Raw genomic sequence first — 18,329 nt, 5'->3', positions numbered from 1 at the left:
AAGTTTAATTTCTCATAAATCGAATGTTCACATAAAACTCATTCTTTCATAATTTTTTTTTCCTGCTTAGTCCCTTTATTAATCAGGGGTCGCCAGAATGGAATGAACCGCCAACTTATCCCGCATATCTTTTATGCAGCGGATGCCCTTCCAGCCGCAACCCAAACGCGCTCAAATAAAACTGTTTATTTATATATATATATATATATATATATATATATATATATATATATATATATATATATATATATATATATATAGCCGTGCCTTAGTGTCCCACCAGTGATGATACACAGCCATATCGCACGAGTGTGTCACGAGTGTGATATTACATTTATAATACAGTTTGACAGCATAATTGTGCATTTAAAAAAGATAATCAAACATGGAGAGTCTCAAAAATGCTTTTGTATGAGGAACTACTTTCTTCCGCCATTTATTCACATCTGCAGCTGACATCAGAACAGCAGGAACCGTTGCTACTTCACCAACATCACTTTATAGCTAGTATTTGAATGATTCTCTAGCGTAATCTCTAAAGTGATGACAAAACAGGTGATTCTGCTCACATTTTAAGATAAGGCTGAATGACATGAAATGCCATCAGTCCACAGATGGCCCAGTATTTCTCTGTTGCAATCGGGAGATCACAATAATTAACCCCAAAAAAGCCAAAGCAAAGCAAGCACTAGCAGATTACTGTTGTGTAAATAAAGTACTACAACATACAAAAGAGAGAGATAAATTTAGAATGTAACTTACATGTTTTATAATGATTTGTTCAACTGTAGTTTGAAATACGATGAGAAAACGCTGAGTTTTTCTCCCCTAAGGACTTTATTATGCATCTCTGTCGCCATCTTTTGTTACAACCTATCAGCCAATCAGATTCGAGAACCACAGAGAACTGTTGTATAAATAAATAAATCAATAAATATAAAACGATATGTTGATTGTTTGTTCGGATGACATTTTAAAACTAGTAGTTTGTAGTTGTTGTCAGTATACAGTGATAGATCTGCTCAGATGTGGTGATCATCAAATGATGATTCATCTATGCTGAGGAAAAAAGCCGTAACACCAACCTTCAATAAAAATTTGTCCGTTTATATTAGTTTCTGTCAGCTTACAAACAAATAGCATAAAACGCACCTCAGAATAAAGTGTCTTGTTTTCCATTTAAAAAGTTGGGCGGTGGACGACATGGAAATACATGCATTTCGGCTCATCCCAGGCAACTCCTCAATTCATTCAGAGAACTTTTACCACAAGAATGCGGACTAACACGTTTGTGTCTCCTTCATGTCATGTCATGTGTTCGTCTACACCCTCAGACCCCTGCATAGGGTGCCTTCGGGCTGTTTTGGTGGTCTTGAGTGACACTGGCACTTCAGCTAACAAGGGTTGCTTGTTTTCACATCTGGAATTGGGTCTCTATCCCAGTGTGTTACACAACCCGCTTTGCTCCAGCATTACAGCAGAGAGCAGACATAAGAGTCTTCTGTATGTCAGTTCAAACCGGTTCTCTATAGGGTCACCTTTCTCCATCACAAAAGTAGACACCCCATAGAGAGAGGATTAGCATTTGTAGCATTTAGTCCTTTTATAGGGGGCCCATTATGCATCTGGACTTGGTTTGCTGAATCACCGTTCATTATGATAATTGTATACCTGGAAATCTGTACCTGGATATAAAGCGCTGATTCATCCAGGAATGCATGGAAATCCATTGGCATGTACACTCTGATAATCCTCCTCAGAGATGTTTAATGGCATGTAGAAGGGAGAACTGAGCATGCATGGTTAGGTTTCCTCAGATGAATGTGGTTCCATAGAAAACGACTTATTGGATTTCATACATTATGCAGGAAGAGGCAATGCCACTAGAAGCGTATCGGTGACAGACGCAGGATAGTGGATGAAAGAACAGGAAATGAAGATTGTAATGTTTGTTTTTATTGGGAAGCCTGGTCTGCAGGTTCACGTCAGAAAGGCTTTCGAAGCACAGAGTGTGAGATATCAGCTGGTTTAATGGGCACCGTGTTCCTGCTTTTTTTTTTTTTTTTTTTTTTTTTTGAGGTTAGAGTTTCTAACAGCTTATTCTCAAAACATTTGTTAGAGATTAGTAAGCAAAAGAGACCTGAAACCGAGAACCGAGCACCACAGCTGCATTATTTTGATAGTGGTTTACCATGTGGATAGTTTCATGTGGATAGTTTTTATTATTATTATTTATATCAGAAATGCCCAAAGTAGGGCCTGTGGGCCCATGGTAGCCTTTCATCCCATCTGAGAAGAAATAAAATGAAGGCTGCAGCAAGTGCCTTCAACTGAGTTTGTCATTTCTAATTTAATGTAACATTTTGTTTGTTTGTTTGTTTGTTTGTTTGTTTGTTTGTTTGTTTGTTTGTTTGTTTGTTTGTTTGTTTGTTGAGCTACAAAAAAAGTCAACTGAAATGAAATGTTTCAATAAATGTTGTGAATCAGATTTTTAAAAAGGTAAATACTGTCACTCAAAGATAGAGGACATTACATAAGACATCAACAAGCAAATCAAGGCAAAGACAGGTCCAGCCTGCATTGAACACCATTGTGTAATAATAAATGTTTATTTTTTTTATCGTAAGAAGTTCATTTATAAAATGTAAAAAAAATTATAATTATTAAAAGGATTGAAGTTTTTTTCTTTTTTTTCAATATTTAATAAATTAGGATATTAATATGGCAGCTTTAATGTAATAGCTTGTAGGGTTGGGTTGATAGACAATGCCATAGACGATGCCAGCAGTAGCGGGTGCTTTGAGCACAAAACCCCAGAGAGCAGTGCACGTCGGACAGTTTATCAAGGATGTACTGCTGGATCACGTCTCACTATAGTTGTTAAACGTGATATTTAATTAACCTTGTCTTTATCTAATGATTCTTCGGCCTTTTGAATCTATCAGGTAACGTGTCACAGCGTCAGTACACTGCTTCAATCTTTCGTTTTTACGCTTGTACTTAGTAATTTTAGTGGAAACCTCAGATACTGTTGGTTGGTTCCTATTGGTTGTGCATCTTTTTTACCAACCAAGTGTGTTGACGCCATTATAACGGCACAGATCACTCTGCCTATTCATGTCAGAGTCCCGCAGAGAACGTGATTGACAGGTGATAATTTGTGTGTAACTTTTCTTTATTTATTTAAAGGGCACATAGTTTACCCTGTTTTTTATGATTTAATATTAATATTAGGGTTCTTCTGAGTGTGCCAGTTTAGGTTCAGTTTAAAACACAATTCAGATTTTTTTATTATAATGTGTTAAAAAGTGTCATGTTGGGGGCGTGTCCACAGTTCACTGATTTATAGGTGTGTTGCTTCACATGTAGATTAGTTTCGGCTTCCCGCCAACGTAACAAGGGGCGGGGCCATGAGCTCACCCGCTCTGTGTTTGCAACAGAGTCTGACAAGCAGACGGAGCAGGAGCAGGAGTGAAAGGTCCAGCAATCAGTCGTACATGTACGACTCAAACACAGACCAAGCAGAGAGTACAAAATCATTTGTGTCTTTGTACAGTTTTACAGCCAACTGTGTGCTAGTTTCAAGTGCCGAGCTTGTACACAGAAACTAATAACCACGCACACTGAATTAACTTTGACTGAGGCACCGGATGCACCACTCGAAGCCGCGACACGGCACACCAAACTGGGGATATGATGACGCGCCTGTCAATCAATATTGGTGGGCGGGGGGACCGCACTCCTACGTAAAGTTGCGGTCGGTTTGAAAACCGCTCCAATTGGTCCACCGTTTTTTTTGTTGTTAAATTGAAAAAAAAGCACTGGGTGTGCTTATATCACCAAAATATGACAGTCTATACACCATACATGCACATATGTCTGTCCATACAGCTTGAAAAGTCAATTTTTTTACCATAGGTGCCCTTTAATGATTTGGTTATGGGTAAAACAAAGACCATGCAGGTCATGTAGTTGAAATGTATAATTAAATAATACATTTTTTATGAATTGTTCATAATTAATTCACCAATGCCATCGTCCATCACGATGTTTCACATTAGACATCGTACGATGCCAAATTGGTCGACATCACCCAACCCTAATAGCTTGGTATATTTACATTTAGCCCACCCCCCTCAATCAAGTTAGATTTTTGGTCCTTCAAAAGAAAAAGTTTGGGCACCCCTGATTTTTTTTTGTGATTGTTGCTGTATGTATTGGATTCACTGTAAAAGAACAGACTTACAGGACTCAGTCATACATTGACTGGTCATAATTAATGTTTTTGATACATTTAAAACAGCTCTGCACAGTTTTACTCCAACCCTAATCAAACACAGCTGATCCAACTAATCAAAGTGTTCAAAACTTCAACAGATTAGTAAGCAGGTGTGAGTTGGAGGTGGTTGGAGCTAAACTATGCAGAGCTGTGGCCCTCCAGGAATTGAGTTTGAGACCATTGATTTGAAAGAAATATAAATAAGAGTCATTTATTCAGGGAACTAGACTGGTCACACTGCATATGTTTTTCCTTCATATAAGAAGACTGGCTCATAATTAGTTTGGGAGTCTAATCACATTGGTCACATTGCATATTTTAGACTTAAATAAAAGATCTCTTGAAGAGTCATATGTTAAGAAATTAGATTAGATTCCTGGGGGATAAAGAGACGTTCCTAAACATCCTAGTCTTTTGGTAAACATTTCCATTAGGAAAAATCAAAAGGATGTGATGTTTATATGCATTTGCGAGAATTTTTTTTTTTTCTGTGACACATGATGTATGCTAATGCAATGTTCATGAGGATAATCCCGGAAAATAAAAACATTGTGCTGTAATGTCATTGTGTCATGCAAAGATGAGGGATTAATCCCAGCTCTCATAGTTTCACATAGTCAGATTAGTATAATCTATGCATTTTTAATTCTCTCATCTGTCGACGTGATGTAGGTGAATTACTGAGCTTGTGGAAATCATTTGTTAACCGTGTATTACTACTGTTCTCACTATATGGTCACAATGTATGTTTTTACTTCACCTAAACAACTTAGCTCATAAGCACACTAGATAGCAGTATTGTATAGTATATCCAAGATAGTATAGATAGAATATCCAAGTACACTTAGATAGCAGTATTGAGACTCAAAACAGAATGTTGTTACATTTCCAGTTCTAAAAAAAAAAAAGTTTCTGAAATTAAGTTGTCGTAAGACATTACAGGGGCTTTATGGCACGCTAACATAGACCATGTCCCCTATGTACAGTAGATGTGTTTTTCTTCTTTTCTTTTTTCTTTGGTACATTGAATTAATTTGCTTTGCCATGGCTAGTAGGCCATAATTTGATAAATCCTATTAACATCCCATGTATGCGTCACTGGAGGACACTGCGGTCAGTGTGTACGTGAGGACTTAAAGTTTAAATGTCTTAAATTTCAAAAACAAAATATTAGGCCTTAAAATTCATGGAAATATCGTCTTTTAGGTCTTAAACCATTTTAAAAGGGTCTTCATTTCCTATGTCCATATAAAGTACCCAATCCATCTCAATAAAACTTTTAACAAAACTCTATTTATAACTATTAATATAATAAACAATATGGTTTAATTCTCTTCCTTACAATGACATATGTTTACATGTTCTACATGTATTTATTGACCATATGGTGAGGACACTGACCTGGCAAGACTGTTGTGTAATATAGTTTTTAAAGCTTATAAATTTTTTTAAATAAAAAAAAATTGTGCATGTATACGACTATGGCTTGTTTGTTTTGAATCCTTGTAGCAAAGAATAACTCATTAAAATGTTTATGGGTGAGGCTAATAAAAAAGCTGTCCCAACCTTAGCATTTAGCCCCTAAAAGTCTAAGATTTCATTCATAATGGTCTTAAAAATGTCTTTAAAAGTCTTAAATTTCACTTGGAGAAACCTACAGAAACCCTTGTGGTAGAAGCCTTATCCAGGGTCAACTGCCAATCATTTTGAGACTGCTGTGTAGAAAGACACTTTCTGGCTCGCATAGGGAATTGAACATGTTTTATTTGCTTTCAAAGACATTCCTTGTCTGTTTGTGTGGCATCTAAGGAATTAATTAGCTTCAAATGTAATTGGAAGTGGTTATGTTGTCCTTGTGTTCTCAGTCTTACGTAATTCTGTGCTCAGGCATTTGTCAGTAAAAGTGTCATAAAACCTGTTCGGTTTTACTGTTGTCCTAAGGTTGATTTATGTCAGTCCGCCTTTTTAATGGCAAGTTTAACTTCTGAGTCTAGAACACAATTGCGATTTACAAGCGGTGTGCTTGAAATAGCAAAATAATCTTGGGTTGCACGTATATTCAGCATCAATGTGCACATCTGCAATAGTCACATCATGTGTAAAGTCAAGTAGGGATCATAGTTGACTAGAAGCGCTTGTGATTTGTTGAGTAATCGCAAAGTTTAACAATGATTATGGGTGGGCGGGATTCTATAAGTTGGGATGAGGAATTTAAATTCCTGGTAATTATTTATTTCGTAATATAATTTTTTTGTAAGTAGTTCATCCTGAAAGTCAACAACAATGGTTAAAAATAAATAAACTTATAGACTTCCAAAAATTAGTTTTTCTTTTATTTGGACAATGTTAAATATTGTAGCGATGCACAATTTTCGTAGATGTTTTCAAACTCCTTTTGGCTGAGCTGATGCCAATATATCTTTGTTTGTATGTTTTTGTGAATTGTTAATCTATAGGTTATATTACAGAGTCCGATTTGATATTTTTATGCCCTATTTATTTATTTATTTATTTATAATTTTTAAACAGGAAAAGATTAAAAGATAATCAGGCCTGACTCTGTAATAGACCTCTGTAAGGTTTCTGCTCTGCAGAACATAAACACATTCAGATACCCTCAACATCTCGTCCATCAACACATGGGAACAGTACAGACAATCACAAAACATACACAATGAAGAGAGGCTACAGCAATAGTTGACCGTCAGATGACAAGTATGGGATTTTTTTTTTAAAGTATCACTGTTGGTATTGTTTTTAGATTTTGTGGCACCTTATTCCAGGCTAACAAAATAAATACATTAAACTAAGTGTATCTGTATCTCTGTCCATAACCGTTTTTAAAAGCTGATAATGGCAAACGTCTATTTGTTGCAGATCTGGTGAAATGATCAGTCCTTGTATTAAGTTTTGGTACCAAAGCACAAAAATTGTTGACACCATAAGTGTTAGCTTCTCACAACAAATTAAAATTAGACTTGAGATTTTATGTTTCACGTACCCCAATTGATTCTTTGTTTCTAGATGGAACTAAATTGTATTTCTTTAATTTTTGTTACTGTGACACAACAGCCCCTGAATAAATTTCTTATGGGACAGGCACTAGGACCCAGTGAGAGAGCTGTTTGGAAGCAATACTGTTAAGAAAAAGGACCAGCAGAGCAGATACTAAATTAAGCTCTACATGATTGTTGTTAGTCAATAAATCATTCAATTTTTTTATATATATTCTGAAACATGACTGAGCATTTTATGACAACCTCTAGCTATTTGTGTATTTTACTTTCATTTTCTAAAGTTTACAGCATCCCCATGTGTATCAATCATTTTACTGGGCAGGCATTAGGACCTGGGGGAGGCTGTCAGTTGAAAGAGGTTTTTTGGTGAAGGTTTACTGAGGTATTATTGTACACAGAGTTATTCTGTACTCACATTTACAGTTTCAAACAGTTCATATAAATCGCAGATAAAAGTTCATCTGAAATTGCTGACCTGATATAACTACGAACACCCCAATCAGTGCTTCCTCGGACTCACGTGCACTTCAAATTCTGTACCAAAATACTGTTAAACTTTCCATAAAAAAGCATAAAGCAATGTTTATTTTAGTTGTATTTGTTTTCTACTGTATATTTGTTTCTACTTGTAATTTTGATACATATCTCTCTCTCTCTCTCTCTCTCTCTCTCTCTCTCTCTCTCTATATATATATATATATATACATATATATATATATATATATATATATATATATATATATATATATATATATATATATATATATATATATATATTATGAAATCATCCCATTCAAAAATATTGAATTCAACTTACCTGTTTCATATTGTAATCACATATGTATGTCTTTTAAATAATGCATCTCTTAATATAAAGTGCTCCTTTTTAAGATGTTGTAATCAGCAATACGCATTATACTTATTCTGTTTAGTACGCTAAATATTACGGCAACTCTCCAACACGTGTGTCTTGTTCTGCACTTACAGTAGCAGAATGGCCTGACATATACAGCTCTTTGTCGAAGCTTACCAAACAGCATTATCACTTTGTAGTCATATGTTTTTTTTTCAGTGTAAGACCCAGTTAAATCCATGCCTTTTAGAGGACAGCTGCATCTCAGCTTGACTGGATCATGTAGTGTCTGCTTCTAAAACACATAGTTTGAGCTGACCCTTCAGCAGGAGGGGGCAAATTCAGCCTTTAAAAATAGAAAAATCTAATCACTTTGTTTTCCTCCAGACAGATGTGATAATAAAACCACTGGTTCCGTCCAAAAAAAAAAAAGCGTGGAGACTAGAAATGTTTAGTAAGCAAACATCAGTGTGCCTTTTCTGTCATGAGGTTAATTTACAGCATTGCAAAGACCAAAACGAACAAGAATTTACAGGCCGTTGAAGGTATCTGTGCTGTCATTCTTGCGCAGAGAACCTCAACTTGCACCATGGGAGATTTGCAAAGCCATGAGGGGGTGGAGAAGGAGGCGTGCACTTCTTCTTCGTCTTCACAGAAATACTCATTGAATACCAAGAAGCTGATTCTAAAATATCACATTTGCAAACACTGTAGAACGTTGCGCAACATGAAGTAAATATTGCAGATATCACTAGCTAAATGGTACTTTGTATGAACTTGGCAGAGTCTTAAGCACTAAAACTCCCTTTCCACCCTCTGTTCCTTTTTTTTTAGGTCAGTCAGGGAAATGTCCCAGGCATCGAGAGTGCGTACTTGGCCATGGACACCGAAGAGGGGGTGGAGGTGGTGTGGAACGAAGTGCAGTTTTCAGACAAGAAGGTTTTCAAGTCCTTTGAGGTATGGCCATGCTTGTTTTCCAACATCAATATTGTGGGTGGGATACTAAGCATGCTGCACCACAAAACATCTGTGAAATGTTACTGTATTATATCATCATCATGCTGGTATGGTGACGGAAACAACGCTTGAAATGTAAAACCTAAGTGTTGACATGGTTTGTGTTATGCAGGAGCGGATAAGAGAGATGTTTGAGAACCTGATGCAGGTGGAGCATCCCAACATCGTGAAGTTTCACAAGTATTGGCTGGATATGAGGGAAAGCAGAGCGAGGGTGAGACTTAAAACACACCTGACGGAGTCATACATCTGCATGAACTTTGCCCTGAATTCAGGCATTCATGCTTTCTTTCATTCTACGCCACACAGGTGATTTTTATCACCGAATATATGTCATCTGGAAGTCTCAAGCAGTTTCTAAAGAAGACCAAGAAGAACCATAAAACTATGAATGTGAAGGTGAGAGGTTGCATCGGTGTCTGAAATTAAGTGATCTCTTGCTGGAAAGCTGGAGGACAACACCACCTTCTGGTAGAAATAGGACAAAATCCTGTGCTTTCCATATGTTTCAGGCTTGGAAGCGGTGGTGCACGCAGATACTTTCTGCACTCAGGTAATAACAAAAAACTAAATAATGTCTCATCTGCAGATGTGCTTTTCAAAGACGAAGTAAACATGTTTTCCCAAGTCAGCCATTGCTTGATTTCCCTAAAAGTGTAAACACTGTGGCTCTGAATGTTGCTTTCAAAACATTGCTTTGTTTAGCAACGTTGACTCAACCAATGGAGTGAGCTTGGGGATGGGATGTTTGTTTATTTAGCCAGTGACAGATGAGGGGTGAGTTTGGTGGGGGAAATATATAAAAATGTTTGTGATTCATGATGCAATCCATCCGCTTTATTAGTACTTTAGTAAATAAATGTGTGTAAATCATTTATACTTTATATTTATTTTGGGAGTTAAGAAATCAGTATTTGGTAAAATGACAGATTTTCAATCACAACAGAACAAAAAAATATTCTGACCAATTATTATTGTCGTGGGCAGGAGCGAGCGGAGACCTTTCGAGGGGCATGTGCTTGAAGTGATTAGTGGGGTGATCGCGAAGTGAAGGGGCAGCTTCATTCATTTTGAGGGGGCACTGTTGAGTGTAATTACAGAAAGGGCTACATGTGCACGTGCCTGGTCTGGGGGGGGGGGGGGGGGGGGGGGGGGGGGGGGTTGGGGGGGAATCTAAAGAGGAAAATCTAAATGACAAAATTAAACCCATATTTGATGTATATATGGCTATAGAAAAAAATAAGAGACCTCTTAGGCATATTAGGTATGGGTTTGAGTAAAACATTAATTTTGTTTCATTCTGCAAAGGCCGACTAAAATTTCTTCCAAATTTCAAATGAAAATATTATCATTTACAGCAAAAACATTGCATTTGTTGGGACTAATAAATGTGAAAATATGGGTTATTTCACCAAATATTGATTACTTAACTCTTTTAATGTTCTCATAAGGCTGTTTTCATAAGGTGCTCTCATAAACATAAAAATAAGGCACATATTTTGTTATTTTATTCAAAAACAGACATTTCTATTTTTACTTAAAGCTATATAGCTATAAAGTCGTGTGTGTGTGTGTGTGTGTGTGTGTGTGTGTGTGTGTGTGTGTGTGTGTGTGTGTGTGTGTGTGTGTGTGTGTGTATATATATATATATATATATGCTGAAAAATGCATTTCTTATTTTTAAACATTTCATATGTTTTCAAAGTTAAAACTTTTTTTCTCTTATTATTAGAAATATTTATGTTTATATTTAGAATCACAAATTCTAATCTAATAGTTAATTAAATGTTTTTTATTTTTTATTTGTATAGAAATAAAATATTATTTTTTTCAAACTATCTATTTTTTCTTTTTTCCCATTAAAATTGTGGGCACAAGCACTGATGTTTTATTCCTTTTCTGTTTAGTTACTTACACTCATGTGATCCTCCCATCATTCATGGGAACCTGACCTGTGACACCATCTTTATCCAGCACAACGGCCTCATAAAGATTGGTTCAGGTATGACAGTGGTCTTTTAATCTTTCCATTTAAGCTTTAACTTTTCACTTCTGAACATTTCTGATATTTAATATTTGCTTCAAGAAGACATTTATATATTTTCTTTCTTTTACAGTGTGGCACAGGCTGTTTGTTAACGGTGAGTCCATTTCCAGCTCTATATGCCATGTGCACAGGAATGTGGTTATCTGTTCAGAAAACACAGACTGGACTTAGACTGTTTCTTTTCCTTCCTTCCTTAAACAATGCTTTGCATATTTTGGCCCAGAATCATGGTGGTTATGTAATGTACTGTAGCACTTCTTGTCAGCCTTTACGATCTAAGACATAAATGAAGAAAATAAGCCCAATTCCCCCTTCAGAGTATTTATTTTGGACTCCTACCCATGTCCTGGAGATCTTATTTATGTATGTTTACTGGCTATAATTCTTTCAGCCACTTAATGGTATAAATAGAGTGTAAATGTTGTGTTTCTTTGCCTTTCCTTCAGTATTTGCTGAGGCAATTCATGGGAATGTGCACCAGCATCGAGATGAAGTGCGGAACCAGCATTTCTTTGCACCAGAGTATGGCAGTGAGTATCTGATGTCTGTAACAGTTTTATTCAGAAGATGGTTTTTTAAGCATAAATTCAGTAAAAGTATAATACTGCCTTTTGAACAGTGGAATATGAGCTGTTAAATGTTTTTTTTTTTCTGAACAAAAGAATTCTGATCATTTTTATGACCTAAGTCTTATGTATAGTCTATATACAGTTGAAGTCAGAATTATTTGGCCCCCTGAATTATTAACCCCCTGGTTTCTTTTTTCCCCAATTTCTGTTTAATGGAGAGAAGATTAATTCAACACATTTCTAAACATAATAGTTTTAATAACTCATTTATAATAACTGATTTATTTTATCTTTGCCATGATGACAGTAAAAAATATTTTACTAGATGTTTTTCAAGCCACTTCTATACAGCTTAGTGGCATTTAAAAGCTTAACTAGGTTATTTAGGTTAACTAGGCAGGTTAGGGTAATTAGGCAAGTTATTGTATAACGATGGTTTGTTTTGTATACTATCGAAAAAAAAATAGCTTAAAGGGGCTAACAATTTTGTCCTTAAAATGATGTTTAAAAAATTTCAAACTGATTTTATTCTAGCCGAAATAAAACCAGTAAGACTTTCTCCAGAAGAAAAAATATTATCAGACATACTGTGAAAATTTCCTTGCTCTGTTAAACATCATTTGGAAAATATTTGAAAAAAGAAAAAAAATCAGAGGGGATAATAATTCTGGCTTCAACTGTATGTGAATCTATATACTATATAAGTACCTTTTTAAATCATTATACCTTTGCTTCTATCATTCAAACCAATTAGCTTTACCCAATTTAATAAATATGGCATAGTTTATTTTAATTACTTCCTTTATATATATATATATATATATATATATATATATATATATATATATATATATATATATATATATATATATATATATATATATATATATATATATAGTAAATACCACTCAGAAAAGTATATTGTTTCAGAGTATATAGTTTTTCACTGAATGAATCATTATTTTTCCTATATTTCATTATTTTCATTTTTAAAATGTATCATAATTTTTTTTTTCTTCAATTTTGCTAATTGTGTTTGATGCAAACAACAAAATAGTAAGTCTTGTCTTTGACCCATATACATGTATATTTGTGGTCGGATGGTCTTTGGAAAAAGTTTAATGACATTACTGTATCTTTTGTTTTCTCTCTTTTTGTCAAGTTGCTGAAGATAACTACGCCATTGATATATTTTCATTCGGAATCTGTGCCTTGGAGGTTTGTAAACTAATTTAATAATCTAAAAAAAAAGGCAAATACATCAATTCCAACAAATCAGCATTTAACAACATGGCATTTTCATTTCATATTCCTCATTCACCTTTAGATGGCAGTGTTGGAAATTCAGGCCAATGGAGACACTGCTGTTGCGAAAGAGGCCATTGATCATGCTGGACAGTCACTTGAAGACCCTCTCATGAGGGTAAAACACTTAAAGCACATGTTTATAACTAATACAACTGGATTTTAAACCTAATACTCTTGTTTTTTTTTACACTGACAGGAATTTATCCAGTCGTGTGTTCGCACAGAAGCCAAATCAAGACCCACTGCTCATGACCTGCTCTTCCACCGAGTGTTATTTGAGGTGCACTCATTAAAACTGCTTGCTGCACACTGCTTTATCAATAACCAGTGTAAGTGGGACATGGAAAACACTGTTGTTTACTCTTAGGCTTTTTTTCCTAACATTAACATTGCTTTAATTTTGTTCTCCGACAAAGCAGAACTGTTAAGCCTTGCCCATTTATGCAGAAATTAATGTGTAGTTTGATATTCCTTTAATTGAAATTTCTATTTTATTTGTTTTCCAGATCTCCTCCCTGAGAACTGTGTGGAAGAGAAGACTAAATCTTACGACCCCAATGGCATCATGGCAGAGATTAATCATCGCAATCGACCTGGAGTTCATCTAAAGTGAGTTTCTAAATCTCTTGCTACGTCTCAATCAGTATCCATATATCCTGGATCCATAGAACGTGCATGAATTCGGGCTCTGGTAAGGACAGGGATGAGTTTGGTTCACTACACATTGGGACATACTGAGAACATCCTCATGGTGCATCATCATAACTGGAGCTTATTATTAACAGCAGAGCTAATGATAATGAGCAATTTCATGCAAATTTCAAACTTGCCATGAAACAAATAAAGTTTTCACCAAAGTACCAAAACTCTTTTTAAAAAAATGTCTCCGTCAGTGTTTTCAAACAATTATATTTGATTTACCAAAGTCACACAAGTGGCAATTTCACATCACTCATATTCATAGCAAAGCTTTTTCCTCATGACTGTAAAATAAAAAAAAATAAAATCAGTCATGTCTGTTCTATAGTGAGCCAAGTCTTATCCTGCTCAGCATTATTTTTAGGGTTGTGCAGTTTAATTCATAGAATTTCTACAAACTCTGTTGTATACTGCAAACTCACATACTTTTTTGGTCACATCCATAACACGTTTATTTTCCTCATTTAAAATATTAAAAATGTTTAGAAATTGATATTTTTCTGATACCTTTGTGGTTAGTTGTTTTGGAAAAAAGAATATAATTCAATATAATGTTAACGTATACTTTCTCTTTTAAGTTTTTATAGTACAATATTGCTAAATAATTCGATTATTTCTTATGATTATTAGTTTATCAGTAACATTTTAACCATTGAACAATTATTAATGGTTACTATATTTAGATCTAGCCATGTTCATTCATGATGAAAATAAATAAATAACTTTTTACATGTAAATTAATACATAAATAAGTAAATTTTTTTACTAAATGTGTCTTGTTTGTCATTATATTTGATGATTTGGGTCATGTGATTCCTATTTTGTGTTTCCAAACGTCCGTTAAGAGCACGTAAAACCTTTACCCTGATTTCTCACAGTGCTTTGTGGGATTTTTCAGGGCACAGGAAGAATTTCGCAATTGAGACAGCACTTAGGGTGTACTCACACTATGTAAAGTTAGCTTGAACCGGGCCGATTGTCCCCCCCTCCTGTCTCCCCTGACGGCCCGCACTCACATCACATTCGGGCCTGAGCACGCTTACGACATTGATGATGCGCTGTTCAGTAAGCACTCTCGCTCAGCACAGTGGAGATTTCTTTAGTTTTATTGTTTTAGTTGTTTGGGATGCAGTGACACGCAGTCAAATATTTCGCCGAACAGATTAGCCACTTTTGACGCTCATAAACAATCATAGAGTCCTCATGCTGCAGGAATTAGGAGGTTTGCTAAAGGTGCAGCTGTCGTACAGTGAGGGGTTTGCGTCTTTAATAATCTATGACAGTTTGCGTTCATTGAACAGTAAGAATGATTAATAAATCCATATGAACAGTCCCTTGAAAGTGACGTTTCGGGCTCAGGCACGCTTTGAGCTCAAGTGAACCGCGCTCTGGCACACCTCAAGTGAACCGTGCCTGAGCCCGATTCAAAGCACTCACACTTCTCAAACGATCTGGGAAACGGGCCTGGGGGGTTCGGATAGCATAACAAGGGTACAGATTGAGACTCACCCGCACATTGCTTCCTATTTTTCTCTGACATCCTTCCATGTTTTCTTTTCTTAGATACTCTCACGTCTCTCCTCTGGAGCTGGACAAATTCCTTGAGGATGTGAAGTGAGTAATGGAGAACATCAGCTGACCTTACAGTTAGACTGTTTGTGTTTCCATGCTTCTGCATTTTAAAACCTTTGTGCTCCCGCTTGAACAGGAATGGTATATATCCCCTGATGAACTTTGCTTCCCAGCGGCCGCATCCGATCCCTCGCGCTCTTTCTCTGTCACAGGAACAGATGGAGACTGTGAAGACCCCAACGCCAGAACCACAAGAGACTGAAACCAGAAAGGTTAGAAACAACCGCAGGAGATCTGTACATTCCCACAGCTTAGAATCGCAATTCATTTTTAACGTATGTTTTTAATATTAAATATTTGCCAATCTAACAAACTAATGAAAAGTGTGTCAGAGCAAGGATCAGTTAACGCTGCATTTCCCAGAAGTAGTGATCAGTGCACTCTTCTAAATACAAACCATGTTTTAGTAACTTTCAGTCATTTTTTAAAGACTTGTTCATGTTTAAATACTGGTGTAGCTTGAATCACAACAGTTAAGAGTGAAATCCTTGTGTTTTTGCATAGGTTGTCCAGATCCACTGTAATTTGGAAGCAACTGAGGAAGGCACAAGGAGTCATGTAAGTCTCACTTCTAGTTTAGCTTCTTAAAGGGGACCTATTTTACCCCTTCTACAAGATGTAAGATAAGCATTTGGTGTCTCCAGAATGTGTCTGTAAAGTTTCAGCTTAAAATACCCATCAGTTTATTATAGCCTCCCGACTCTGCCTATTTTGGTGTCTGAGTACAGTGTAGCTGCTTTTGTAGCCTGTGGCTTAAAATGCAAATGAGCTGCTTCTCCCTGCCCACCATTCCCACGTGCGTGTCTGCTTCTCCTGCATTACATCAGATAAACAGCAGTCAGTGATATAGACAGACACGGACGCAACTGAAATACAGCTCATTAGTCAGAAATACAGAGTAAGTTTATTTCATGTATTTGTGGTGGAGTTTATTCAAGCCTTTTTGAAATGATGAGTCACACAAATGCTGTTTGCCCCACACACACACACAAACAAACACACACACACACACACGTATTAGCACATAATATATACATATTAACATTTACTGACACCATGTGGCCGTGGTGATTATAGCGGTTAAGAATTACATGGCAGTTTTACTTTCTTCACTACAAACATGCTCTGTTTTAAAAACGTTTTAAACTTATACAACTTTTAAAAATCACAGAGAGTTGGAACAGATATTTTAATCCCAGTTTATTTGAAAAAAAATGTTCTGTGGACATGTTTACATGTTATTACAGAAACATAGCGTCTTGTCCATCACTTCGGTGTGTGGGGAAAACGCACTCCTACATGTTGCGGGGGGCCTCGAAACCAAAAAGAGTCTTGTGTTTATATCACTCCAATATGACTGTGGACACACTATACCTACACACAGTTCTCTCCAGACAGCTTACAAAAATCATCATAGGTACCTTTTAAAGTAAATAGTCTGTGAACATTGTGCATCATCTGTCTTTTTTTCATTTCTTTGTAGCTCTCTTTGTTTTTAAAGATGGATGACAGGCTTCACCGTCAACTTAGCTGTGATGTTTTGCCATGTAAGTCACTGTTAACACATTCAATTATGTTTGTGGTGCCTTTATTTTTTGATAAAACACTTTGGCAAGTAATTACTGTACATTTAAATAAGAGGTAAATCTGTCAGAACACATTTATATGTGAAAGTTAAATATACAGCTGAAAAGAACATTTAAAGTAGTGTTTGTTTTTACTTCCAGCTGACAGTCCAAAAGATTTGGCTAGTGAGTTGGTTCACCATGCTTTCATCAGTGAGGTAAGCATGAGACCTTAACTGCGTCCTAAATGGCACACTATACACTATGTACTTATGCACTTACACACTCAACAGCATAGTGTATGTATGTAGTGTCATCCCAAATGTAACACTAATGTTTTTTACTAAACGAAAATTTAAACCGTTTCCCTGATGATGTTTGACGGGTGCCAAATTACCAAAACAAATGACCAAACTACCAAATAATACCTGCATGAGTATAACCGCATTCACCATCAGGAGGCGTGAGCAAAACTGCGGTTGTTGAGTGTGTGAAGTGTCCATCATAACACATTTCATTTTAACGGTTGAATGAGTGCATCATCCTGGTAATTAAAGTGCACTTATTGTTTTTAGAGTTTTCAGTGTAAACGCACTACATACACTATTTATACTACAAAATGGCATAGAATAGTGCATAAGTATGTGATTTGGAACGCACCGCTTTTCTTATATACATGAATACGATAGTCAAGTCAATTTCATTTGTATAGTACTTTTTGTAATAGATTAGCTTCACAGTTGAATTGTTTACAATGAAGAAGTGTATACAATCAATTCGCATTGCATGTTTAACTTTATTGGTATGTAATATTTATGGATAAAGGTGTATTTTTACTGAATATGATTATCTTTAAAATATGTAAAAGGATATGTAATTACTAAACCCAGTTGTTTGAAGAAAAGTAGCATAAATATAAAGTTTTTATAATAAACAGAAAAACATTTATAATATTTAAAGCTGGATTATCTTTTTATACTTAAAAATTGCATCTCTCCTTTAACCCATATTCAAATTTAAATATAATATTTGTGACTATTTTGAACAGTCACAAGCTTAAGTACCATTAACTGATGTGTATCACTCTCACTGCTAAATGATGCATGTAAACACCAGTTAACATTTCACTATCGCACAACTCTACCCAGTTTAAGGATTTAATTGAAAGTCATGCCATTTACAAACAACTCAATGCAGACAGTCACCATACTATAGTAGGTCAGTTCTTAGCCATTCCAAAACCTAACAAATACCAAAAAAATGTGGACTGACCAATGTCAACAAGGGTGTCACATTGACCTGACAAACCCTAAAGTTTCTGTTGTCACTGCTCAGCATCTGTC

General features: G+C 35.8%; 1 protein-coding gene across 1 annotated transcript in view; it reads left to right on the top strand.

The window, feature by feature from the left end:
- Positions 1-18,329, top strand: part of nrbp2a (nuclear receptor binding protein 2a) — a 45,277-nt gene that overhangs the window by 23,124 nt on the left and 3,824 nt on the right. Inside the window, exons 2-17 of the mRNA XM_056477645.1 lie at positions 8,984-9,106; positions 9,279-9,380; positions 9,476-9,565; positions 9,679-9,719; positions 11,074-11,168; positions 11,284-11,307; positions 11,660-11,743; positions 12,945-13,000; positions 13,110-13,205; positions 13,287-13,419; positions 13,597-13,699; positions 15,353-15,403; positions 15,498-15,633; positions 15,926-15,979; positions 16,905-16,968; positions 17,149-17,204. Of these exons, the coding sequence (XP_056333620.1) occupies positions 8,984-9,106; positions 9,279-9,380; positions 9,476-9,565; positions 9,679-9,719; positions 11,074-11,168; positions 11,284-11,307; positions 11,660-11,743; positions 12,945-13,000; positions 13,110-13,205; positions 13,287-13,419; positions 13,597-13,699; positions 15,353-15,403; positions 15,498-15,633; positions 15,926-15,979; positions 16,905-16,968; positions 17,149-17,204 (1,308 nt within the window). The remainder of the gene's footprint in view (positions 1-8,983; positions 9,107-9,278; positions 9,381-9,475; positions 9,566-9,678; positions 9,720-11,073; positions 11,169-11,283; positions 11,308-11,659; positions 11,744-12,944; positions 13,001-13,109; positions 13,206-13,286; positions 13,420-13,596; positions 13,700-15,352; positions 15,404-15,497; positions 15,634-15,925; positions 15,980-16,904; positions 16,969-17,148; positions 17,205-18,329) is intronic.

This window comes from Danio aesculapii, chromosome 2 (genome assembly GCF_903798145.1).
Source record: "Danio aesculapii chromosome 2, fDanAes4.1, whole genome shotgun sequence".
Classification (NCBI taxonomy): Eukaryota; Metazoa; Chordata; class Actinopteri; order Cypriniformes; family Danionidae; genus Danio; species Danio aesculapii.
This window is presented reverse-complemented; position numbering and strand designations above follow the sequence as displayed.